This window comes from Canis lupus, chromosome 27 (genome assembly GCF_011100685.1).
Source record: "Canis lupus familiaris isolate Mischka breed German Shepherd chromosome 27, alternate assembly UU_Cfam_GSD_1.0, whole genome shotgun sequence".
NCBI lineage: Eukaryota > Metazoa > Chordata > Mammalia > Carnivora > Canidae > Canis > Canis lupus.
The window spans coordinates 21303712-21330352 of record NC_049248.1 but is presented as its reverse complement, the minus strand read 5'-3'; the positions used below and the strand labels follow the sequence as shown (position 1 = coordinate 21330352).

At 36.8% G+C, this 26641-nt stretch overlaps 1 protein-coding gene across 10 annotated transcripts in view; it reads left to right on the top strand.

Moving 5' to 3' along the window:
* The first annotated feature begins 681 nt into the window (after positions 1 to 681).
* ABCC9 (ATP binding cassette subfamily C member 9) overlaps positions 682 to 26641 on the top strand; it is a 150517-nt gene continuing 124557 nt past the window's right edge. For 4 of the 10 annotated variants that reach the window (XM_038577024.1, XM_038577016.1, XM_038577025.1 and 1 more), the window contains exons 1-8: positions 682 to 913; positions 2060 to 2174; positions 4765 to 4825; positions 6135 to 6296; positions 9087 to 9228; positions 14968 to 15089; positions 23947 to 24113; positions 25126 to 25368. In XM_038577024.1, coding sequence (XP_038432952.1) covers positions 6155 to 6296; positions 9087 to 9228; positions 14968 to 15089; positions 23947 to 24113; positions 25126 to 25368 — 816 coding nt within the window. In that variant the 5' untranslated portion in view covers positions 682 to 913; positions 2060 to 2174; positions 4765 to 4825; positions 6135 to 6154. Of the gene's footprint in view, positions 914 to 1539; positions 1698 to 2059; positions 2175 to 4764; positions 4826 to 6134; positions 6297 to 9086; positions 9229 to 14967; positions 15090 to 23946; positions 24114 to 25125; positions 25369 to 26641 lie in introns of those variants that run through there. The other 6 variants (XM_038577017.1, XM_038577018.1, XM_038577019.1 and 3 more) reach the window with 6 other exon arrangements.

Below are 26641 nucleotides of genomic sequence, written 5' to 3'. Positions count from 1 at the left end.
CCCAACGCGGAGCCCAACGCGGAGCCCAACGCGGAGCCCAACGCCGGACTCGATTCCGGGACTCCAGGATCCCGCCCTGGGCCAAACGCGGAGCCCAACGCGGGACTCGATCCCGGGACTCGATCCCGGGACTCGATCCCAGGACTCGATCCCGGGACTCCAGGATCCCGCCCTGGGCCAAAGGCAGGCGCTAAACCGCTAGGCCACCCAGGGATCCCCTATTTATTTATTTATTTTTCAATGCTAAAGTCAACCTGATTTTCTGTCGCGACACTCAGGTGTGTGTCCGGGGATTGCCTGCACCCCCTGCGTCCAGGTGTCTCTCCGCGGCCCCGCGGGGGAGCCCAGGACCCCCTTCCGGGGGATCACGGGGTCTCCCCGGGTTCCACCCCGGTACCCGGACCCGGTTCTCGAAGCCCGCTTTCTGTGTGCGCCTGCGTCGTGACAAACAGCTCCGGGGGGCAGCTGGCGAGCTTTGAAGCGCCGCGGGACGGGAGGCTCCGGGACCCTCCCAGACGTCGCCCCGCCAGGCCCCGCCGACCTCTAGCGGCCGCGGGTCCCAGCTTCGGTCGCGGGCGGAGGCCCGGCGCTCCCGCGGGAAATCCCCGGGGCGCGCGGGGCGGGGCGGGGCGGGGCGGGGCGGGGGGGTCGGCCTCAGCCCCCCCAGGTCGCCGAGGCCGGGAGGCCGCGGGGCCCCGGGGCGCAGGTCCGGGGACCGGCTCCGCGTCCCCGCCCTGGGCGGTCGCGCGGACCCGGGAGGCAGCAGCCCGCCTGCCCACCTTCCTGGAGCCGAGCGGGACCGATGCTGAAAGCCAGGATCGTTCCAAGCTGAGCGAGCCCGGCCCCTGAGAAAATCGAGTGTTAATTCAAGAAAGGGTTGCCTGGGGCCAAAGTTTACGGCTTGGGTGCTGGGGTGAGTGTGCTTTAAACACGTTATGCCCTTGAGAAAGAATTCTCTCCGGTGGGGAGCGAGCGTGGGTGGGGGTGGGGTGGGGGCCGGAGCCCCACTCCCCACTCTCGGGGAGCGAGGGCAAGCGCGGCCACCGGCCGGAGGAGCCCCCGAGGTTTCGGGGCTGCTGGGGCGAGTGCTCGACGGGAGCCCGCCTCGCGCCCCGTGCAGCCTGCCGCGGGGTGCTCTGCCTGGAGGCAGCCCTATACATTTCCCAGGTCCGCTTGGTGGGGTGGGGTGGGGGTAGGGGTGGGGGTGGGGGTGGGGGGGCGACGACCTCCCCAGGTCCGCTTCCTTTTGTGGTTGGTAAAAGGGCGCCTATAGACCCTGGGGGGGGGGGGAGTTTTTACAAGTGCAAGTGAGTGGGTACCTTGCGTGTTTTGACGTCTGAAAACCTGACTCCAGAGCAGCATTATATGCATTGCAAGTTTCGGAGTCGGATGAAGTTTGGGGGACGCGTATTCCCTCGGGTTTGCAAAAGCTTTGCATCGCGCGCCCCAGGACGGAGAGCGGGGCCGAGCGGGGGTGGGGAGGGTCCGGGTCCCGGTCCCAGTCCCAGGCGCTGCGGCGCTCGGGGCTCGTGCCCAGTTTCCTGCCTCGGAGTTCTCGGGTCCGCCCCGGCTCACAGCAGCTTGTGCAATTTAGAAACCCGATAGGAGGCAGCAGCTGATCTCCCACCACCCTAAAAATAATCCGCTCCGGCGCCCTGCGTGCTTCGGCTAGGGGAGGAAAACTGCCTTCGGAGTAAGTGAGTCCGTCTTTTTTTTTTTTTTTTTTTTTTAACATAAATAGGATTTAAACATCACTAAGAGTTCCTGTAAAGTGTGCATTTCGGTAACCAAGAGGCGCCCGCGCAGTCTCGCAGCGCTGCCTTCGGGGTCGCTATTCCTAGGATGAAGGCTCCGGGGCCCCAGCCCGAGGAGAGAGGGCGTGGGGATCAGGTTTCCAGCTTTACTTAGCGGAACTCAGCCGGCTCTTGCTTTTAAAACCGGCCGGGAATCGTGCAAGGAGTGAAATTACTGATTTTTTTTTTTTCTCTTAAACGGGCTCCTGTATTGTTCATGAAGTCGTTTTCTATCTGCTTGATTTTTGTGACTCTTGACTTTTTAGGAGTTCTGCGTCTGAGTTGGAAATTTACACTTAAGACAGTGTAGTAAGCCGGTGTTTTGAAGGTAGTGCAAGTGCACGAGTAGGGGTCTGAAGCAGCATCATACGACCGCCCAAGGTATTTATTTTTTGCTTGTTTGTTCAATTTACGATTAAAAACAATATCCCACTGTCGTGTCTGAATCTTATCTGTTGAGTGCCTTGTCCTTGAGTGTGCGATAGAACTTCAACCGGTGCTTTGAGATCAGGCTCTAAATCAGAAGTCAGTGGTCAGTTTTGCTAGTGACTTTCCTACTTGGATCTGTCATTCAGAGAGAGACAGACAGACAGGTAGACAGACATCTTTTGTTTCATATTTTGGGAGTCATAGGCTGAATGAAAGATTTCAAAGAAGTTACTCCATTTGTTTCTTAAGTGACCGATTCCTGAAAATGCCCTAGATCATGGTAATGCCCTAAATTCTTTACAATGTCATGTTTCCCTCTCACATGTAGTTAATCTGCAAATAACTAAAGAGTGAGTTACTTTGTCTGGAAGCATGAAAGGTTTTTTCTTTTTTTATTGCTTTTAGCATGTTTTCCTCAGGTGCTTCCAGCATGTTAAAGTTCTCTGTGGTAGCTACTCTGTTAGAACTGACACTTTCTTCTGGATGAGCAGGAAAGAGTGTTCGTTTTTAACTTTAGTCATCAACTAAATCTAAATTTTATGATGCCTAAGGGTGTGGAACTTCACATCATGCATTTCAAAGAGTGAGAATACTGAGGATGCGATTCTTGCCAGGAAATCATAGGTCTGGTCATCAAGGAGTTTTTTCCTTCTATGTTTTCTGCTTTGCAGACCATCCCTGTAATCAGAGTTTCGCTTTTGACATTTGTCTTTAAGTTTCATTCAGTCAAGTTCTTCAACTCTGTCTGCTGTTATAAACACTTGAACATCTTTCAGTAGGTTTATGTTTGTGGGGAGAAAAATGTCATGTCTTCCCATCTGGCCTCTTTTCTCTCTCCTCCGTCTTCCTGGATACTCAGGGCCTCTGTCAGTGCTTAGATGAACTAGACAGCTCCAGAAGAGGCAGGGGTGTCACGTGACAGAGTGACGTGACAGAGTTTAGCCAGCAAGAGCAGTGAGCAGTACTGTTCCCAAAACGTCCCTAACTTAATCATAGTTCAGAGAGGGAAACCCTGAATGACAACAGATTTAAAAATTAATTCAAGGTCCTGATTGAATAAAATGCCTTTCGTTAACATGATAACCATCAACATATCTACAAGTTCACTCCTTCCCTCTTTTTGCCCACTGTTGTAAGATGGGCTGACTGTTAGAATGTGCCACATGTGTACTGGATGTTGGAGAAAGAAGCTAAGGGTCAGAGGGAAAAGGATGGAGGTTGGGGAGACAGAGACAAAAATAGAAGGAGAGAGGTGGTGAGAGGTAGTGAATAGGTTGGGAGCCCCAGGGCATATCTTAGAGATAGTGGTAGAAGGAAGAAATTCTGAAGCTTTCACTTTATTCATCTGAAGTGTATACCTTAGTGTGATTATATCATTTATATTTCCCTGTCTAGTAGATCATAACCTTTACATTATACCAAAACTATTGGAATTAGTGTAGTCCGATTTATGCGGCCTAAGACCACAGCTACTATTGGTCACGTACATTCTTAGATTCCTAGTGCCTAGCACATGGTCAGCATCAACAAGTATTTTTAGAGTTAACGAATGGCCTAGAATCCCAGATAATCAGGTACATGGCTAGAAATGTTCTTTGACTTTCTCAGGTTGCTGTAGTTCTCTGCTATTTTCTTTCCACCACTATATGCGTTTATCCAACATTTACTTGATTGGTAGGTTTGAGGATTGCTTAAATATACCAGGTAGGCAATGCTTATTATAGCTAATGAAGTATATGTTTTACAAATTCAGATATTACTTTAGTATTTGGCTCAATGACAGTGACTAAATATCAGTATTTATAAATGTGGCCAATTGAAATATTATAATTTCGGATAAAATTATAAAACTGGCAAAAGTAAAAATTATTTTCTGGTCCATTCTAGGAAACGGTTTACACATGTCTTTCAATAAGTGTGGACTCAAGTTTCTTTTAGTCATTTCTTCTTAATAAAAGAGATAGTCTAAAAAAGTGAAAGAAAAGAAATAGTCTTCGAAGTTTCATTACTAGCTATTATTTTTCAGCTTCTGGGGTTCCCCCCCATTTGTTTTCCTGATGTACATTTCTGTACAAGATTAAGGTGTACAGCATGATGGTTTAATTTAGTATTGTGAAATGATTACCACTGTAGGTTTAGTTAAGATCTATCACTGTAGCTACAGTATATAATACAAAATTCCACTTTACTGTTATTTTAAAAATCTCAAGCCCTTTTAAATTATTTTATGAGGCTGGGAGGCTTAATAGCTGCTAAGAATTTGCCAAGCATATACCCTCATCTTGAGTTTTTTTAATATAATTTTTTAAATTAGAAAAGGTCTCAACTAGAGATCATATCAATGATGTTCAATAAAAGGGCTTACCAGAAACAATATGTGAAAGGAATTCAAAATAAGAATTTATATACTGTAAACACAGGCTTTTAAACTAGTTCTATTCATAGAATGCTTTATAAAACTTCTGCTTGAAATTTGGTTTCTCCGATAGCTTACCTACTGTTGCCAATCTTTTCTGTGTAACACTCTTTGGTTTCTTCCTAGGGAACAATATTGTTCATGACCATTGCTAAATCATTTCTCAATGAAAGGGAAGAGAGAAAAGGTACTACTTTACTTATTTATACCTTTGCCAACCTTTCATAATCCAATTCAGAATCCAGTGTGACATAAATGTGGAAAAGAAACAAAGTCCAATGAGGTTAAAAATCTTAACCTGCTACTTCTTTTAATGACAATAGATGAGATGTTATTTAAAAATAGGTTGGAGGCTGCATGATGCAGTGGGAGAAACAGTTTAAGTCAGACACATGCGTGTAGATCACCGCTACTCTACTGGTTGGCAAGTTACTGAGGCTCTTCTGTAAAACACAAATAACTAACATTGCATGGTTGTCCTAAAGACAAAGTGCCCAGAATTTGGGAGGTGGTAAATAAATAGGAGGAATTATAAAAGAATTTTTCAGAAGGCTTAAAACTCTTCAGAATTTCACAGTGGTATTTTGATGGAGCAGATTCCTTGCTCCTGTATCACCTGTTTTGGTGCAGCAACAGGAGGAATTCATTTAAAATGTGAGTAGCAGTGTGTCATTCCTCTGATCAAATCACCCCTCAAAGAGTCCACTTCATTGAGTAGAAGCCCAAGTCACAACAATGGCTAGCAAAACCCTGGGATACCTTGTCCTCAGTTTCCTCTCTAAATTTGTCTACTTCTCCTCTACTATAATATTGGTTTCCAGTTAAAAGACTTTTTTCTTGCTTCAAAACTTGATTAGAGTACATTTCATGTAAGAATGTTCTCTGATTGTGGGACGTGATTTCATTAATTGAGTTATTTTTCTCAAGCACTTGATTTTATATCTGAAGCACTTGATTTTAATATTCTTCAGAGAAAGGCTGACTTCTGTTTGCTGCCACATTGGTTTCATATATTAGTATTCCTTTGTATAGTTAATGAAAAGTGGTGGTAAATTTTGTCCAGTTTAAGCAGTTTACTAATTCATTTTCAGTGAGAAAAGATGAGCAAGGATTTGATATTACACTATTTTGTGGTATCAGTTAGTGGTTTCACTTATTCTTTCTTTTTCTTGATATATCACCGTTTTTGTTCTGTGAAATCATTTGAGTCACACACACACTTCTTTAAGGTACCATCATTGGTAGATATTAATAATTATATATTTTCCAAATTAAAATAAAATATTTTTCTCTGAAAAAAAAAGATTGAAAGGAAGTGATTTATAGAATGTATAAGGGCTTTATAAGAAACTCTCAAATGACTTTGGCATACAGTTTCATTTCCTCAATTGCAGAAATAAAAGGGGTTAATTTTATAATAACACCTCCTTCTTAGGGCTATGATTTTATGAAAGGGAATTTAATGAGAGGCTCTTTCTTTTTTCTCTTCCTTTTAGAGTAAGCCATATAAGAAGAAATGAGCCTTTCATTCTGTGGTAACAACATTTCTTCATATGATATCTTTGATGGTGTGTTACAAAATCCCTGCTTTGTGGATGCCCTCAACCTGGTCCCTCATGTCTTCCTGTTGTTTATTACTTTTCCAATATTGTTTATTGGTAAGTAATCTATTCTCCTATATATCCTCACCTAATATTTCTTTTAATATTCTTATTAAAAGAATAGTTCCTTTAATATTCTTATTATTTCTTAAGAAATAATGTTCTTTTACCAATTACATGAAAACTGATATGTAAATCTGTGAGAAAAGAACAAGCCAGTTTTCTGTGCTTCTCAATTATTTATGTTCTTGGCATATGACATTCTGTAGATAAAATAGAAGTCATATGTCTTCTTAGAAGTGGACTCCAAGTAGCAGCAGCAGTTTTTTGGAAGGAGGGAAAGAGAGTTATGTGGGATAGACTGAAGTCTTTGTTGAGATTGCTTTGTGTTAGTGAAGAGAATGAAAAATGAGTAAAACACAGTATTGCCTGGGATATTCACTGGAACTATCCAGTGAAACAGATGTATCAAACTCAAGAGAAAAATGACTATCCCGCATTGTAAGCTCATTTGCAGGTACATCTTGGGCATTAACTTGCTAGAACAACTAATTCTTCGGGCCAGTGGGAAAGATTGCATGGAAAGTGACATTTTGGGGGAGCTGAGGACATAGAGCGTGCGAGTAGAAGTAGGAGTAGTAAGGGTGCATTCCAGTTTGAAAGAATACTTACGCAAACTATTTGGAAAAGAGCTAAAAAAATACAATTTTCCTTATTATTTTACAGTTTACAAATCCAGTTATTTAGATTATTGATATATAACTTATTAACTTCCCTGAAACAATCAAAATAGACCTCTTAACTTAGAAATTTTTTAAAAATAGAAGTGCCTGGGTGGCTCAGTCGGTTAAACAACTGCCTTTGGCTCAAGTCATGATCTCAGGGTCCTGGAATAGAGTACCTTCTCAGGCTCCCTGCTCAGCAAAGGAGTCTGCTTCTTCCTCTCCCTCTGCTCCTCCTCTTGTTCATGTGTGCATGCTTTCTCTCTCAAATAAATAAAATCTTTAAAAAATTTTAAAAATACGTTTCACATGTGAAAATGACAGACTAATCTAAACATCTATTGAGCCTATCACCACTCATCTTAAGGAATCTAATGGTAAGAATATGAGTGAATCCCTCTGTGTACTATTTCCTGAGCCCGTTACTCTTCCAATATCCTGTTACTATCTCTTCAAAAAAAGGTAACCATCATATGAATTTGGTGTTTAATTTTGCTTATAAAAATAAATTTGCTCATAAAAGTGAATGAGAAAGCTATCAGATTAATTTTCTTAAGAAAACTAGCATATTTTAATGATCTGCTTTGAAAGAAGGTTTGAAGTTTTTAAAAATTATTTGAGAGAGAGAGAAAGAGTGAGAGAGAGAGAGAGAGAGAGAGAGCATAAGCAGGGAGGAGGGGTACAGAGAGAAGTAGACTCCCTCCTGAGCAGAGAGCCCAATGTGGGACTCGATTCCAGGATCCTGGGATCATGACTCAAGCTGAAGTCAGACGCTTAATGGTCTGAGCCACCGAGGTGCCCTGAAAGGTTTAAAAATAATTTGTATGCTTTTATTTCTTCATGTAACAAATATTAATCGAGAGACTGCTATGTACCTGGCATTATAACAGTCAAAAATTTTCTGTTATATGATATATCATATCATGTAGAGGCCAATGAAACTCTTAGCACATAGTTTTTCATTTTAAATATATAGACGTTAAATATAACTGTACCAGAGTGGCCATGTATAGAAACATGAGTTGTTGTTTATGTGGTTGATATTATTTGTAGGATATTAACAATGCCCTTTGGCCAAAAGGAGACCATACTTTTTTATTGCAGTTTGACAGTTAATAATTCATTTTGACATTCATCTAACTTCTTGAGGGCAATTACTGTGATAGTTTGTTTGTATCACTAGCATCGAACACAGGCTGACAAAAGGGTATTTGAATCAAGTGGAATTGGTGTGAACATTGCAAAGGGGAATGGTGGAGAAAAATGCAGACTGTTATCTATAACATTGGCTACTTAAATTAGCGAGATTGTGATTAAATCTCAAAGAAGTATCAGGTATAAGGAAAGTTTGCCTGAAAGAGTTTACAGCATAAATTCTAGTACAATAGGTTAAATGTAGCTATTCTTTCCACAATGAAATTCATTTTGGAACAACTGAGACATGAATCAATTTTCTTTTCAAAAAATGCTTCAGGGTCCCATCAGTCCTTACAGAAATTCCTTCCTGTGATATTTCCAGCACAAACCCAGATTCGTTCTTGAAGTATGTGAGGCTTCTCTACAATTAAAAAAAAACAAAAACATTTCTTTGAGAAAATATCATTACCACTATTGAATAGTGTTGGCCTCATCATAAGTTCAAATTTTTCTCATATGATATGCATATGATTGAGTTGACTCAACTGATGAGTTCTACATTTCATTACAAAATATGTTTTTTTTGTTAGTCCCCCCCCACAGATCCCATGTTTTGAAAGATTTTAGACACCAAATTGCTTTTATTAACATCATTTAATTTCCTCTTAATGAATCAGGGACCTATCAGTAAGAGCTGTGATCAGCATGAGAAAATCATGTTGTCACCCAGTGTTGGCGTTGTTCTTGAGCAGTGCAACAAATGTCAGTGTGTTAACCTAGGCAGTCTTGTAAAAATTATTGAAATTGAATGGTTACTTTTTTAACACAATGAAAATAGACTGGGATTTTCATTGCTACCGTAGAAAGCACCTCTCGATCCTGTTTCAGGAATTTCTCATCCCCCAAATGATATTACAGTGTGAATTAGTTCCATGATTATAATTAATCCTTTTATTTCTTCTCTCTCTCTTTTTTTTTTTTTTTCCAGGGTGGGGAAGTCAAAGCTCAAAGGTACAAATTCATCACAACACATGGCTTCATTTTCCTGGACATAACCTGAGATGGATTCTTACATTTGCTCTTCTATTTGTGCATGTTTGTGAAATAGCAGAAGGCATTGTTTCTGATTCGTAAGTGATTCGACATAGTTATAATGATTAAATTATGCTAGTGGGTATATTGATGTGGATGGTAGTGAAGAGCATACCAAGTCAGGCTTAACTTTTTAGTTATAATTTATTAGGAACAGCATTTGTCACGCATTTAATAGCAGTCCTGCTAATCTGTGATTTCATTTACCCACGATCAACTGACGTCTGGAAATAGATGATCCTCTTTCTGATGATGAGTAGTCAGAAGGTCAGTAGTAGACTAACACTGCATCACAATGCTTATGCCATTCACCTCCCTTCATCTCATCATGCAGATATCATATCATCTAGACATCATCACAAGAAGAAAGGTGAATACGGTACAATAAATATCTTGAGAGAGAGGGAGACCACATTCACATAACTTTCACAACAGTATATTGTTATAATTATTCTATTTTATAATTATTAATTGTTGATCTCTTACAATGCCTACTCTATACATTAATCTGTATCATAGGTGTATGTATGTGTAAGAAGAACGTGGTATAGATAGGACTCAGTACTATCTGTGATTTCAGGCATCCACTGAGGTCTTGGAACATATCCCCCACAGGTAAAAGGGGGACTGCTGCATTTGATAATAATGTGTTTTGTCTGTATTCTTGTGTTGATACATAATTTCTCTGATAACAGAAATTCAGGTCTCTGTGACTTGTACTTATTCATGTGCTATTTATTCCTTCATCTATGTAGCTCTTAAAGAAAGTTCTCTTTTTAAACACTTTGATGTTTACCTTATCTATCAATATAGGTGTACAGAGAAAGATTATCTATATGGACATAAAGCTCTAATAGCTATATATTTACATATAAATATATAACCAGTCCTCAGATATTTCCATTTTTTAATAAAGAAGCAGAGATAGATGAATGGGCATTAAAGAAGTGTGAGAACCATTGGGGATATAGCCACAAATTGAAGCAAAACACAAAACTATTTTAAAAATCAAGATTTGTCATAAAACCCATATTTTTGAAGGAATTTTGCCATTCTTATAAAGGAAGTTTGCATTAGGCAGTTAGAATATAGTGAATTCTACTTATAAACTGGAACATAATGTGGGGAAATATTTTTATCACATACTAACAAAAAACAGGAAAAATTTTGATAAGCCACATCAAATAGGATAATTTTGATTATGAAATTTTGCTAAATGGTACACCATTAATTAAATAATTGATATGAAAGTTCTTAAAGGTTTTTAAAAAGAGGGGCGCCTGAGTAGCTCAGTGGTTGAGCATCTGCCTTTGGCTTAGGGTGTGATCCTGGGTCCTGGGATTGAGTCTGACATCAGGTCCCCTGCAGGGAGCCTGGTTCTCCCTCTGCCTATGTTTCTGCCTCTTTCTTTGTGTCTTTCATGAATAAATAAATAAAATCTCTAAAAAAAAAGTTTTTAAAAAGAAAGCTCAAAAATCATTTTCTTTTTATCTAATAAGGACCTTCCCTGACATCTGTTTATGTTTTTCTATCGCAATTAACAAGGAATGAAACTTCTCAGCTTTTGTTACAGAGCCAACTATTTTGTAATGTTTTATGACAGTTCTTTGCATGGATGTGCATGTCTTAGTTTCTGATAAAAGGAAAAATCAAAGACTCTGAAGATACTGCATGCCTTCAAGCATTTGGACACTTACTTGACTATTATCTTACTGATTATTGTTTAAAACCTGTCAGTGTATTTGTATCCTATTGTATTAGCATAACCAATTTTAGTCTTCATTTTTTAACATATTGGCTGACTCTCTGTGTTTCTGTGTGTATGTATAAAGTGGAAGATAGAGCAGTCCAATATTTCCTAAAAACTTGACACCATGTAGGCAAGGATGCCTCCTTTTTTCTAGCCTTGTGATTAGTGTAGAAATTCAGTTAGAGAGTTAGAGGCTGTGCTAACAATGGTGAAGACACATGCTTATGGCAGAAACTTGTGTTGTGGCAGTAGTGATAACATTTTTATCATTTTGATTTTGTTCTGGAAACTGCTTGCACAAGAATGCCAGTGAACATTAAAGACACCTTTATGTACACTTTTCTTCCTTATCATACCCAGTACATTGGACATTGCTGATCATTATTTCCTTACTTCTTTTTCTGTAACAAAATATTATGAACTATTCTTTACTTAAAATGTAACAGATGCTCATTATAATTAGTGAAATAATGCAAAGATTTTCCTAATTGACCATTTGATTTTTTTAATAATATAAATATTAAAGCTATTCATTTTTCTTTCAAAACATCCTTATCTGTTTTGCACATATTTTTGTAAGAAATGTCCCCTTTTTTATTTCTATCCAACTAGTTTATGGTTCTGATTTAGATACTCGCCTAGGTCTAGGAATTATTTTTAGTTGCTTTTTAGCCTGATATGATTGATTTATTAGTAGAGCATGTAATTTGTTAAACAAATATCTTTTGGGACTTTGTAACATTTCCATTATAGTTAAATATTTGATTACTTTATACATTTTCTTTTACTTTTTTTTTAATTTATACATTTTTAGTGAGAATTAGAAAATAATGTATTTTCTTTGTTGGAGACAAAATTTTCTTTATTGATTAGATTACTCAAGTCCTGTGTGTTGATTATTTTTATACTATTTTAAAAAATATTTTATTTATTTACTTGAGAGAGAGAGCATGAGAGGGAGAGAGAGGCAGAGGGAAAGGGAGAAGCAGACTCCCTGCTGAACAGGGATCCTAACTCAGGGCTGGATCCCAGGACTTCAGAATCATGACCCAAGTCAGAGGCATATGCTTAACGGACTGAGCCACCAGGTGCCCCCTATTTTTATACTATTTAATTCATCAAATTCTAAAAATGTTTATTAAAGTCTTCACTATTATTGTGTTTTCATTTAGCTTTTATTTTTATTATTTTGTCTTTTTTGAAAATATCTTTGTCCTCCATGATGAATGCATTTTGATTTTCTTCTTTACTTTCTGAGTAAAGATTTTCTGCTATAATGGGATGTGTGTGCTTCTACCAGAACCTTGAAGTCTGCAAGTCATACTCTAAAAATAACAGAGCTTAAGGGAAAGAATAGGGTTGAGACACCACTCAAAACTTGTGCAGCTTTGTAAGTAGACAATTAACAGTATAATAGCAATTCCAATAAAAAGGTTAGCATGGTTAAAAGACACATTGAATCCCTAACAAAGAAATTCCGCAATAAATATAAAACCTTATTGTAGCCGTTGCTTTTTTCATCTACTATATTGTCTTCCTTATTTATTGTCTTCCTTGACGAAGAATGTTATGTCATTCTTTTTCTAACTTCTTGAATTGACCACATAATTTATTTTTTATAATGTTTTCTTTGAATGTGTGTAAGGTTATAAACTTTCTTCTGGGTTTGGTTTTGACCACGTTTGTTTATAAACCTTGATAGGTAGTATGTTTGTTTTAAAATGTCCTGAATATTAACTCAGTGATTTTTAAATTCTTTCCTTGTTTTAATAGTAAAATAATATTGGAAGGATTTCTTAATTTCCATACTGATGAAATATTTATTTCCTGCTTTTTCTTTTTGACTATTTTGAACTGTTTTTTGGGGGGCAAGTGGGTCCTTTTAAGACCAGCTTTTATGCTATCTTGGTACTTACACATTTTCGTTCCCATGTCCATATTAACATTCCAAGTATATCACTGGTCATGTTCCAAATCTCTACATGCAGTTGGCTTATTAGACAACTCCCTTTGCATACTTAACAGACACCTTCATGGTTTGCATGGCCTTGCTGGAACTTACTAGCTTTCTTTTTCCAATCTGCTTGTCCTCTTAATGTCTTATGTGGTTACCCAACATCCACCCAGGCCCCTTGGGAATTATTCTCTATCATTAACTATCACCCTAAGACCCTAGCACTATTAAAGTCCTGTCCATTTTAACAATCAATATTTTCCAGATGTTATATTTTGTCTATGTTTCTGCTGCGAAAGCTTAATTCAGGGTCTGTCATCTCCTGCCTGGCCTATACTCATAGTTGGCCAATTGCTTTTCTTCCTTCTGTCTCTTTCCTCTCCTCAGAGGCACACACTACCTATCAACTCCATCATCCATGCTATTACCAGACTGATTTGCCTAAAGACCCCCAAAATCTGACCATACCACTTACCTATTAAAGTAAGATTAGATTCCAGCTCCTTACCATGACATACAGAGCCTTTCACCATATATCCTATCTCAAACTTTCCATTTGGGACTATTAAACTACTTGAAATTTTGAACATATTACACAGTTTTGTGCTTCTATGTATTTACACATATTATTCTCTTTTTTTAAAGTGCTCTTTTACCATGTTGCTGACTCATGAATTCCCTTTCATATTTCAGTTTCCACTGTCAACCATACCTCTTGTGAAGTGTCTTTTCCAAATGCTCCTCTTTTCCCCACTAGCAAACTAGTTACTTTCCTTTTTTTTAAAAGATTGTATTTATTCATTTGATACACAGAGAGAGCAAGAGCTCAAGCAGGGGCAGCAGCAGGCAGAGGAATAGGGAGAAGCAGATTCCCCGCTGAGCAGGGAGCCTGATCCTAGGACCCTGGGATCATGACCTGAACTTAAGGCAGACACTTAACCAACTGAACCACCCAGGGACCCCAAACTAGTTATATTCTATACCATTTATGTATGAATGTATTTAAGTAATTTGAGAAATTTAAATGTTTTGTTAGGTGACATTATTAATGTAAATGGAGTTGAGGGTTATCTACTATGTAAATCTGGTTCTGTCATATTTCCAACCCACGTGAAGCTCTCTGTTGCTCTCAGAGTGAAATCTAGTCTCTTTTCAATCATACTCAGTTGCTTGTGTTACCCGGAAACATGTCTGGATCCTCTGCTTGGAACAGTTTTCCACCTTCCTCTTCTGAGCAGCAGTTCTTCATTCTTGGGGCCTCACTTCAGAAGTCGGTTCCTGGGGCACCTGGGTGGCTCAGTGGTTGAGCGTCTGCCTTTGGCTCAGGTCATGATCCCGGAGTCCTGGGATCTAGTCCCCCACTGAGCTTCCTACGAGGAGTCTGCTTCTCCCTCTGCCTATGTCTCTGCCTCTCTCTCTGTGTGTCTCTAATGAGTAAGTAAGTAAATAAATAAAAGAAATTGGCTCCTTCACAAAACCTTCTCTTCTCAGACACTGGCTCCGCATGCACCCACAGTCCCTTCCCCTGAGTGATAATTTCCTATTTCCTATTGCTATCCCAATTGGCTTTGTGACCACAGATGCTGTATCTTCTGTTCACTTTTGCATCTCAACATCTAATAGTGCCTGGACACTGCAAAAACACGTGTATTGAATGAATCAGTGCCAATGGAGAAATCACTTAGGGCCATAAAACTTAGGAAAACTATGAAACTAATAAATGTAGTTTTCATATACATTAGAGTTCACTCATCCATTTGGTTGTTTTTACTTACTTTAGGTGTTATTTTAGCAGTTCTGCCCTTTAGTATAGGAGTAGTTACATGTGTGCTCTTGTGAGTATTTAAGATCTTGTTTAGCTGTGGTGCTTGCTCCTCTGTGTTGGGATAAATCCTTTTGGCAGAATCATGTATCCCAACGTAGTCTTCCTTTGCATGTTAGCAACTATTACTGCATTCTGTATTTTAAATATTTTATTACTGATAGAAAGTTTTAAAACAAATTAGAAACAAAATGAGAAACTATCTGGACCTCCCAGCTCTAGACACTGATACTCTCTACCGCTCTCCACAGACGGCGGGAGTCGCGGCATCTCCACCTCTTCATGCCAGCTGTGATGGGATTTGTCGCCACTACAACATCAATAGTATATTATCATAATATTGAAACATCAAATTTTCCTAAATTACTTTTAGGTAAGTATGATCAAATGTCTCCTCCTTCCCCAGAACTGTTTTTCTTTCTCCTTCTAGTAAACCCTCACTGGGGGTTGGGACTGGGAAGCATGGGAAAACTGCAATAGTTAATTCTTCTCCTGGTGAATGGAGAGATGAAGATAAATTGAGTGCTCTAGGCTGTGAGCACTCTCTTCCCCCAGGATATCTGTTCTCCACTAAATGCCCCTTATGATATATCGGTGTGTGGCAGGAGGACTGTGGAGGGTGTGCTAGCCCTCTGGCTGACAGAGGGTGTTGTTCTCTTAAAAATCGAGCCCTTACCCTGTTCTGTGGAACCCTAGCTCCATGTGTTTCTGCCTTTGGCTTGGGATCCTGAGGCATTTTTTGAAGGCCCCAGCTTTTCACTGATGGGGTGGCAATGTCAGATTCTTCATAGCATTGCTGCCAACGTTTCAGGGGACTCATGCAGCAAAGTATGCTTCACAGCATGCTGGAAACTGTACTGTCCTGAGAAGCAGTTGTCTTCAAAGCACAACCCCTCACATTTGCTTCATGTTTAACCTTTTCTTTTTCAGCCTCTCTTGCCAATAAGAGGCTATCTCAAATGTTCTAACTTTATTTTTGCCTTATGCTGAAATAATGTCGCTTATCCCAGTTAGTTATATTTAATACTCTGACCAATCCTTGCATTCCTTGGTGTATACCTTCATAAAGGAAGCTAAAATGAAAGTGTAGAAAATGAATCATGGCTGGGGTTCAAGGGCCTGTAAATATCCTAAAATTGCAGGTAGAGTGATGGTGTTTGTATGAATGAACAGCTTACAATTTTACAAGGTTCAGAGAGTTCACTTGATTGTTTTTTTTTAATAAATTTATTTTTTATTGGTGTTCAATTTACCAACATACAGAATAACACCCAGTGCTCATCCTGTCAAGTGCCCCCCTCAGTGCAGGTCAGCCATTCACCCCCACCCCTCCGCCCTCCTCCCCTTCCACCACCCCTAGTTTGTTTCCCAGAGTTAAGAGTCTTTATGTTCTGTCTCCCTTTCTGATATTTCCCACACATTTCTTCTCCCTTCCCTTATATTCCCTTTCACTATTATTTATATTCCCCAAATAAATGAGACCATATAATGTTTGTCCTTCTCCGATTGACTTACTTCACTCAGCATAATACTCTCCAGTTCCATCCAGGTCGAAGCAAATGGTGGGTATTTGTCGTTTCTAATGGCTGAGGAATATTCCATTGTATACATAGACCACATCTTCTTTATCCATTCATCTTTCGATGGACACCGAGGCTCCTTCCACAGTTTGGCTATTGTGGACATTGCTGCTATAAACATCGGGGTGCAGGTGTCCCGGCTTTTCATTGCATCTGTATCTTTGGGGTAAATCCCCAACTCACTTGATTGTTAAATGATGAGAGTGATGTTGATTACTGATACAGAAATTTGGAAAAGTAATAATTAAATCACACAAATATTTTATTTGCTCATCCAGAAGACATTGAAATTTCAAATGAATTAGTGGAAAATACTGATTATTTAATTCTTTGTTGCACTGCATTATATGATTGGGCAAAGGCAATCCAATACAAACAAGTAGACTGGGTGAAATATTAATTTAAAAGGCTTATCAAAGTCTGAATTATCTTAATAGCTGTTTAGTACAACATGAAAGGCAGGCAGATGTTATCACAAAAATCTTTTTCTGAAGATGCCAAGAAAAAAGAGTGAAATTTTTAGCAGGCAACAGCAAAAAAATATATACCATCAGGAATCCAATATGTTAGACATTTAAGTTTCTGAAAAACTGATGATGAATAAGATACAAGAGTTGTAGGGTGAAAATGGAAGGGAAATGTGCATTTTGATAATATTTTGAAGGAGACATGATCAGAGTCTGGCTGGCTAATATTTAGATTCTTCAATTTACATTTTATTCTATTTGATCACATTTCTGCCTCTTTCCATCCTTCTATCTGTCCATCGGGCTGTCTTATTTTTTGATACATCTTAAAGTAAATTTTAGACATTAATATGCTTCACCTCCTAATTATTTCAGCATGCATATCATTAATCGGAGTTAAATTTTTCTACAGTTCTTTTTGTGAGATAAAATTTACATGCTGTTGGCAAATTGAATTTAAATAAAATATTTTTAAAAATCTACATGCTGAAGTACAGAAATCTTCATTTGCTTAATGTACACACCTTTATAACCCTATCATTTCATAGAACAGTACCATAACCCATGAAAGTTTTCTTGTGTCAACCCTCATTTTATTTTCATCTCCACAGAAAGCAAAAATCTAATCTGATTTTTTCCTCACCATAGATAAGATTTGCCTGTTCTAGAACTTCACATAAATTGAATCATACAGTATAAATTCTTTTGTGTAACACTTCTTTCTCTCCGCATAATTTTTTTGGAGGCTCATCCATAATGTAGTATAAATCAGTATTTTGTTCTTCTAATTGTTGGGTATTATTCCACTGTATAAAGATCCCACAGTTTCCCATTCTCTTGACAATGAGTACCTGGACTGTTTCCAGGTTTTGGTTATTATGAAGAGAAAGCTGGTATAAACATTCATGTGCAGGTCTTTCTGTGGATATATGTTTTTTGTTTGCCTTGAGTAAAATATGTAGAAGTGGAATTGCTGGGTCATAAGGTATGTAGGTAAATGTTAATGTTTTGTTTAAGAACCCACAAAATCTTTTCCCAAAGTGGTTTGCTTTACATTCCCAAAGTGATTTAATTTACATACTCACTAATAATGTGCTGGGAGCTCCAGTTTTTCCACATGCTCACCAGCATTTGATGATTTGATCTTTCTAATTTAGCCATGCTGGTGAGTGTGTACTGATAATTCATTGTGGTTTTAATTTGCATTTCCCTGACTGATGATGTTGAACACTTTTTCATAAGTTTATTTAGCCATTTGTTATCTTTGCAAAGTGGCTATATTATATCCTTTGCCCATTTTTTATTGGGTTGTATATTCATTATTCGGTTGCAGGAGTACTTTTTTGTGTATAGTAGATACTAGTATGGCATCAGATATATGCTTTGGGAATATTTTCCTTCCAGTCAAGGGCATGCATATTCATTTACATGAATGATGTATTTACCTTCATCACATGAATAATATATTTACCTTCATTAACAAGGTCTTTTGGTGAGCAGAAGAGTTTAATTTTGATGTAGCATAATTTATCATTTTTCATGTATAATTATTGTTTTCTGTGCCTTAAGAAGTTTTGCCTCTTCTCAAATTATGTTTCCCTCATATTTTCCTGTTTTTTGTTTTTTTTTTTTAGCAACTTTATAGTTTTAGTTTTTATTTTCAGGACTGTGACCCGTTTAAAATTAATTGCGTATATGATGTGAGGTTAGTGCCAAGGCTTTTTCCCGAATGGATGTCCATATGTTTCAGCACCATTTGCGGAATAAACTTTACATTTCTCGTTAGATTGCTTTAGGACCTTTGTAAAATATTTGAATCAAATTACCATTTAAGTATGATCTATTTCTACAGTTTCTATTCCGCTGATCTATTTGTGAGTTTTATGAGATTACCATTCTGTTTTGATTACTATTGTTTTGGAGTTCTTGAAATCATATAGTGTACCCACACAACTTGTTTTCTTTGCTTTTCTCCCAAAATTGCCTTCAATATTCTAGTTCTTTTGTTGTATATAGTTAGAATCAGGTTGTTAATTTCTTCCAAAAAAATCTAGTAGGATTATGATAGGGATTGCACTGAATATCTAGAACAATTTGGAGGAGAATTGACCTCTTAATACTATTGAAATCCACAATCTGTTTGTTCTTCATCTTTTTTAGGTATTCTTTCATTTCCCCAAGCAATGTTTTATAATTTCAGTGTAGAGGTCTTCTATGTCTTGTTAAATTTATTACTAGCTTTTTTTGTTTTCCCACTGCTATTATAAATAGACTTGTATTTTGAATTTCATTTTCCAGCTGCTTCTGTCATATATATAAAATACAGTTGATTTTGCCTATTGACTTTATATTTTAAAACCTTGGAAATTTATTTATTACTTCTAATTATTGCTTTGTATATTTCTTGGGATTTTTCTATATATATACAAACATATCTGAAAATAGAGACAGTTATATTTATTTTTTTAACCTTTATGCTTTTTTTCCACCATATTGCAAATAACTAGGGCTCCAGTAAAATGCAGAATAGATGTAGGGAGAGTGAAATCTTTGTCTAATGCCTGATTTTAGGGGAAATAGTCAATATTTCATAATTATTTTTAAAGTTTTTTTAGTATATGTGCTGCCGAAGCGAGCACTATTTTTAAAGTTAATTATAGGCTTTTCATAGACATCTTTTATCAAGTAAGTAAATTTTCTTCTATTCAAAGCTTTCTCAGAGTATTTTTTTAAAATTTAAAATAATTTTTTTGTGTGTTTTGTGTTTTTAAAATCACGAATACATGTTGAATTCTATTAAAGGTTTTTTTCTGCATCCACTAGGATGGCTATATTTTCATTAATGTGCTAAATTAATTGATTGATTTTTCAAATGATAAAGTAACCATGAATTCCTGGGCTATGTTACACGTGATCATTATATATTATCCATGCTATATATTGCTAGATTTTGTTTGCTAAATCTTTTTTAGATCTGTGTTGTGAAGGATATTGGTATGTTATTTTCTTATATATATATTTTTAAAGATTTTATTTATTTAGTCATGAGAGACACACACACAGAGACAGAGATGTAGGCAGAGGGAGAAGCAGGCTCCCTGCAGGGAACCTGATACAGGACTCATCCCAGGATTCCGGGACACACCCTGAGCTGAAGGCAGATGCTCAACCACTGAGCCACCCAGACGTCCCTTCTTATAATATCTTTGTCACGTTTTCATATGCTGGCTTATACTGGCTTCTTAAAATGAGTTGGAAAGTGTTCTCTATCTCTCTGTTTTCTGAAAGACATTGTGTATGACTAATATTATTTCTTCCTTAAATGTTGAATTCATCAGTAAAGTCATCTAGGCCTGGAGTTTTAACTTAGGATTTTAAATTATAAACATATTTCTTTATTAAATATAGACTCTTCAGGGACGCCTGGGTGGCTCAGGGGTTTAGCGCCGCCTTCGGCCCAGGACGTGATCCCAGGGTCCTGGGATCGAGTCCCACGTCGGGCTCCCTGCATGGAGCCTGCTTCTCCCTCTGCCTGTGTCTCTGCCTCTCTCTCTCTCTCTCTGTCTCTCATGAATAAATAAATAAAATCTTTATTTAAAAAAAAAGATATAGACTCTTCAGAGTATTTATTATTATGTCAGTTTTGATATACAGGTCCCTTTCATCTAAGTTTTTAAATTTATTGTCATAAAGTTATTCAAGGTATTAGCCAATTATCTTTTTTAAGGATGCAGGATATGCTTGGATAATTCTTTCATTCCTGATACTGGTAATTTATGATTTCCTTCTTTTCTTGATTTGTTTAGCTGAAGACTTGACAATTTCCTTAATCTTTTTTTTTTTAAACCAACTTTTTTGTTAGGTTTGTTAATTTTCAATTATTCTTTTCTGTTTCACTGCTTTCTTCTTTTATCGCTATCATTTAAAAATTTTTGTTCATTGTTCTTACCCTCACTTTTAAGATAGAAACTTAAATCATTGATTTTGGATCTTTTTTCCTAAAATAGATATTTAAAGCCATAAAATTTCTTTTAAGTATTGTTTTAGTTGCAATCCTTAAATTTTTAACATATAGTATTTTTATTGTAATTTAGTTCAAATACTTTCTAATTTCCCTAGTGATATCTTTTTTAACATGAGATTAATTAGAACTGTGTTATTTAACTTCCAAATATTTGGAGACTTCTAGATATCTAATTGTATGGAAAGTCTCAAAGTTTACTTTCACAGTCTCTGCCCCTGGTGTTCACACCCTGTATAATCCTCTACTCTTGAATGTGAGTGGGTCATGGGACTTGTTTCTAGCCAATAGAGTATGACAAAAATGAAGACACCAAATCAGTTGAGCTTGCAGCCTGGTGAGACCCTGAAGCAGAGAACCTAAGTGACCCACACCCAGACTCTTGACTTACGGAAACTGTGAGATAATAAACGTGTGTTGGTAGAAGCTGCTAAACCTTCTATTGCTGCTAATTTGTTTAGCAGCAATAGAAAATCAATAAACTTACTGTTCTTGATTTTTAATTTACTTTCGTTGTGAACAGAGAACATACTTCATGTGATTTCTGTTATTTTAAATTTATATTTTCTTGTTTTCTAAGGATATAGCCTATGCCAGGACCATGTGCACTTAACAAGAGTATATATTCTGAAGGCGTTTGGATGTATTCTTATAGTATTAAATATTATATGGCCTAATAAATATCAAACAGTTCAAAGTGGTTATAGCATTCAGATCTTCTAAATATTTATTAAGTACATGTGTATTTTTAAAATTGTTATGTCTATAAAAAATGACTTTCTGTCATTATTAAAAGTTTTCAAAGTTTCTGATAATACTCTGTCATTTTTTTCAAGTTTTTATTTGAATTCCCGTTGGTTAACATGCAGTGTAATATTAATTTCAGGTGTACAATTTAGTGATTCAACACTTATATCCATACCTGCTACACATCACAAGCACACTCCTTAATCTCCATCACCCTCCTCCCCTCTGGTAACTATCAGTTTGTTCTCTATAGTTAAAAGTCTGTTTCTTGGTTTCTCTCTCTCTCTCTCTCTCTCTCTCTCTCTCTCCCCCTCTCCCCCTCTCCCCCTCTCCCCACCGCTCTCTCCCTCTCCCTTTTCCCTTTGCTCATTTGTTTTGTTTCTTAAATTCCACGTATGAATGAAATCATATGGTATTTGTCTTTCTCTGACTGACCTATTTCACGTAGCATAATACTCTCTAGCTCTGTCCATGTCATTGCAAATGGCAAGATTTCATTCTTTTTTGTAACTAATAGTCCATTATATATATTATTATATGTATAATAATATGTTATAATATAAAGTTATAATATCTTAATATAATATAATATATAATATAATATATTAAATATAATATATATTCCATTATATATATAATATATATAATACATAATTGTATATATATACATATACATACCACATATTCTTTATCCATTCATCAGTTGGTGGACACTTGGGTTGTTTCCATAATTTGGCTGCTGTAGATAATGCTACTATAAACATCGGGCTCAGTGTGTCCCTTTGGATTAGTATTTTTGATGATAAAACTCTTTGTTTTGAAGTCTATTTTATCTTATACTAATATAGCCACTCTAGATTTCTTGTTTTTACTGTTTTCATTGTGTATCTTTCTCCATCTACTAACTTTCAATCTGTTTCTTTATATTTGAGACAAATCTCTTTTTTTAAAGATTTTATTTATTTACTTGAGATAGAGAGAGAGAGAGAGAGAGAGAGAGAGAGAATGTGAGCAGGATGAGGAGCAGAGGGGAAAGGGAGAGAGAGAGAATCCCAAGCAGACTCTGTGCTGAGCAAAACGCCTGATGCGGGGTTCAGTCACAGGACCCAGAGATCACGATGTGAGCTAAAATCAATAGTCAGATGCTTACCAGCTAAGCCACCCAGGCACCCCAAGACAAATCTCTTTAGGTAGCATGTAGTTGCATGTAGTTTGCTCTTTTTTTCCCCTCTAAATCTATTCTGACATTTCCTGTTTTATGCTAGAACAAGATAGATGATGAGCTTATACGTCAGTGTTCAGTTCTTTTTCACTAAGGAAGCTGTGACCACCTTTAAACTTCAGTAACTGTGATGTCTTGTACAATGGATTGTCTGATATATGTTCCAGGTTTCTTCTTTCTCATCCCATATTCATTTGTACTACCTTTATTTAAAGTTTGAAGTATATTGGACCTTTGATTTCTAGGAAAGTGCCTTTCTCATAACTCCTGTAAAACGCTGGCTGTAGTTATGAAATGGTATAGATGCTTACCTTTCTCATCCCACTACTTAAGGTCTGGCTTTATTCTTGTTTTTTTTTAATTTTTATTTATTTATGATAGTCACAGAGAGAGAGAGAGGCAGAGACATAGGCAGAGGAAGAAGCAGGCTCCATGCACCGGGAGCCCGACGTGGGATTCGATCCCGGGTCTCCAGGATCGCGCCCTGGGCCAAAGGCAGGCGCCAAACCACTGCGCCACCCAGGGATCCCAGTCTGGCTTTATTCTGTAGGATCATTGTTCTTCACTTTGTGGAGGCATGTAGTATTTTAAACCATTTGGGTGAGAAGAGTTACTTACTACATGAATGCTGATCTGTATAGCAGAAACCCCATTATATAGCTAATATGCACTCCATAATAATTCGAGGGTAATACCATTAGACATATCCCTGGAACCTGCAGCACACTAACCCATTGGATAGGTGATGCAGATAACAACTTGTGAATTCTTCATATAATATAATCACGGCTGCTTCTTCTTCTTCTTCTTCTTCTTCTTCTTCTTCTTCTTCTTTTATTTTTTAAATAATCGGGGCTTCTTAAAGAAAAATACCAGGAGACAGAGTCTACAGAATTACATATGAGTCCTGGAGTGTAGGTTATTCCTATTTAGATGTCTTTTTACATCTGTCGATCTATTACAGAGTGGAAGCACTAGCATTTTAAAGTCATTACCACATCTTCAGTTTAAAACTCCAAAAGTGCATGAAGCATATATGTTGTTTTCTTAAAAAATAAAATAATGTGGAAATAAAATATTTAAAATTAACTTTGTTTTTAAAAAGCATTATATTTATGTTGAAATTTCAGTGAAGTTAGAAGAAATATGAGGAAAAGATTGCATCTTTTTCCTTTTCCTTTTTATTTTTCCAGCCCTATTTCTGTATTGGGTAATGGCCTTTATTACAAAAACCATAAAATTGGTCAAGTACTGGCAGTCCGGTTGGGGAGTATCAGACTTGCGTTTCTGCATTACTGGCATGATGGTCATCTTGAATGGACTCCTCATGGCTGTGGAGATCAATGTAATTCGGGTCAGAGTAGGTATCTAATCATTTTTATTTAATTAATGGAATTCAAAACCCCAATAATTCAAGATTATAGTCATCCAGAAATCAGTATTCAAGAGGATGAGCAAATATATATCATCTATGTGTATAAAAGTTGAACTAATCACTAAGTTTCAGGCCATTAGTGTTCCAGAAATCTTGATATAACCCTAGAATCTATTTATTCATCTGTAAATATTGACTGATTGTTATGTGCCAAATATTATGCTCAGTTCATATTATAGATGTAATTGTTTTTATCAGGAAATTCCATCATCCATGATTTGTACCAAGCACACCTATATTAGGCAAACTACTGTATTCCTAGAAATTTCAAAATGAAAAGAAGATAATACCTTTGCTCCTTTCACTTATGAAGAAACTTCTAGAGATAACTAGCTATATCCAGAGTCACATGGTCAAGACTCGTGCCTGGTCTGTGATTATAAACCTGTTGTGTTTTGCATCACATAATGCTGTTATGTTGTATGACATATTTGTGAATGATTTTTCAGTATTAATTTTCTAATAGAGCACTTTGTTTGCTCTTAATGGCAAGTTACAAGCTGCAAGGAATAGTGGAGAACAGTTAGTGAACATTAGCCAAACCACAAATTATCAGGGAGTGACTCAATAATAGAGTCAACACATTTAAAAAATCTAAATAGTGTAAAAATCTTTATTTAGTTGATCCTATCACAGGATACCATGAAAGACTGGTTCCTAGTAATAACTGTCTTTTAAAGACATAATCTGTTTTTTAGAATTGTCCCTACGTGGATTAAACATGAAATTCTGGCATTTACTAATTAACATTCAGACACAACTGAAGGGAAATATTTCAAAAAATTTTTTGAATATAATAAATTAAAAATTTAAAATAAATGTAAAATAAACATTCTGTCCTCCTGAAATGAAAATGTAGAAAAAGTTAAAATTTTATTTTAATATGTGGAAAAAGAATTGGGTTAATTATTATTCTGTGGAATTTTTCTTGCCACAGAGATATGTATTCTTCATGAATCCTCAGAAAGTAAAGCCTCCTGAAGACCTCCAGGATCTGGGTGTGAGATTTCTCCAGCCATTTGTGAATTTATTGTCAAAAGCAACATACTGGTGGATGAACACACTTATCATATCTGCTCATAAAAAGCCTATTGATTTGAAAGCAATTGGAAAATTACCAATAGCAATGAGGGCAGTAACAAATTATGTTTGCCTGAAAGATGCATATGAAGAGCAAAAGGTAATTTAGTATCAGTTTTTCATGTCCATAATTGTAGAAAATGGGTCGATTAAATATAAAGACAGTAAGCTTAAGTATCTTTGGTTAAGGAAGAGCAGATTTTCTTCGTATGACTTTCCCAGTAATTTTGAGTCATATGAATTGTTCCACTGTACATGTATCAGAAGAGCCAATGAAATAAAGTTATATTGTGTTAATTGCCCAATTCATACATGAGGAGGGATAGGAGGAACACTAATTTTTTTCTGGAACCTACTAGAAAGTAAAAATTAAACTCAATGATCAAGTATATCTAATCCTTGTTACCATATAATGTTAACAGCTCATGAAATTGTTTTTTTCAAGTATCTTTTCAATCATTTTGTTATATAAAAGTAAAATAGATATCATTAATAACCACATTTAAGAAACTAAAATCCTTAAATTAGTTATTGATGAAAATTTGGAGTCCATATTCCAAACTTGAGAAACTGAATTAAATAAAGCTATGTATCATATATCATATATCATCCTATATGTCTGCCAAAATTGATTTCTTCTGGTATTTTGAGCATTTATAATTGATCTTAAAACTCTTAAATATGAGAGTCTTTGGATATTTTGAATTTGTCTTGTTATCATTCTTTATAGTCCTAAGTGCTATCCACAGTGGTAGATATAATTTATATGGCAGTCATCTACATATATTGTAATTGAAATTATTAGTATTAACAACTTTGGAAAAGGGTAGGGTATGGTGAATCAGAGTTTTTGTCTGTTCTAAATCAAGACAACAATGCATTTATGGTAAATGATGAAAATGAGCTCTGTTTTGTGTCAAAATAATGTGTGTTATGAAATTAATATTGCAGGAAATGTTACTGCAAATGAACCTGAGTCATCTCTTTGGTTTCACCTCTGGGAAAAGTATTGCATAATATTTTTAAAACATCTTTGCTAAAGTAAAGATTAACAGTATAGACTAAACATTGTTCAAGTGCTCTGAGTACTCTTTATAACACAATTCAGCTTGAACTTAGTGCATTAATATCTTGTATTAATAAACTTTTTAAAATAATCAAATTATTCATCTAATAGGGAATCAAATATGAAACACAAATTCTATTCCATTGAGTTGGCTTCTTTGCCACAATGAAAAACTTTATCCACCTCTCTAGACTTAATTATGATTATTTGTTCAGGTCTTAAAATCCTTTCAAACACAACTACAGATGTGTGAAAGCATGAGTTGGCTTAAGCGCATATGCCATTCTTCATTTTTGCATTTCTTTAT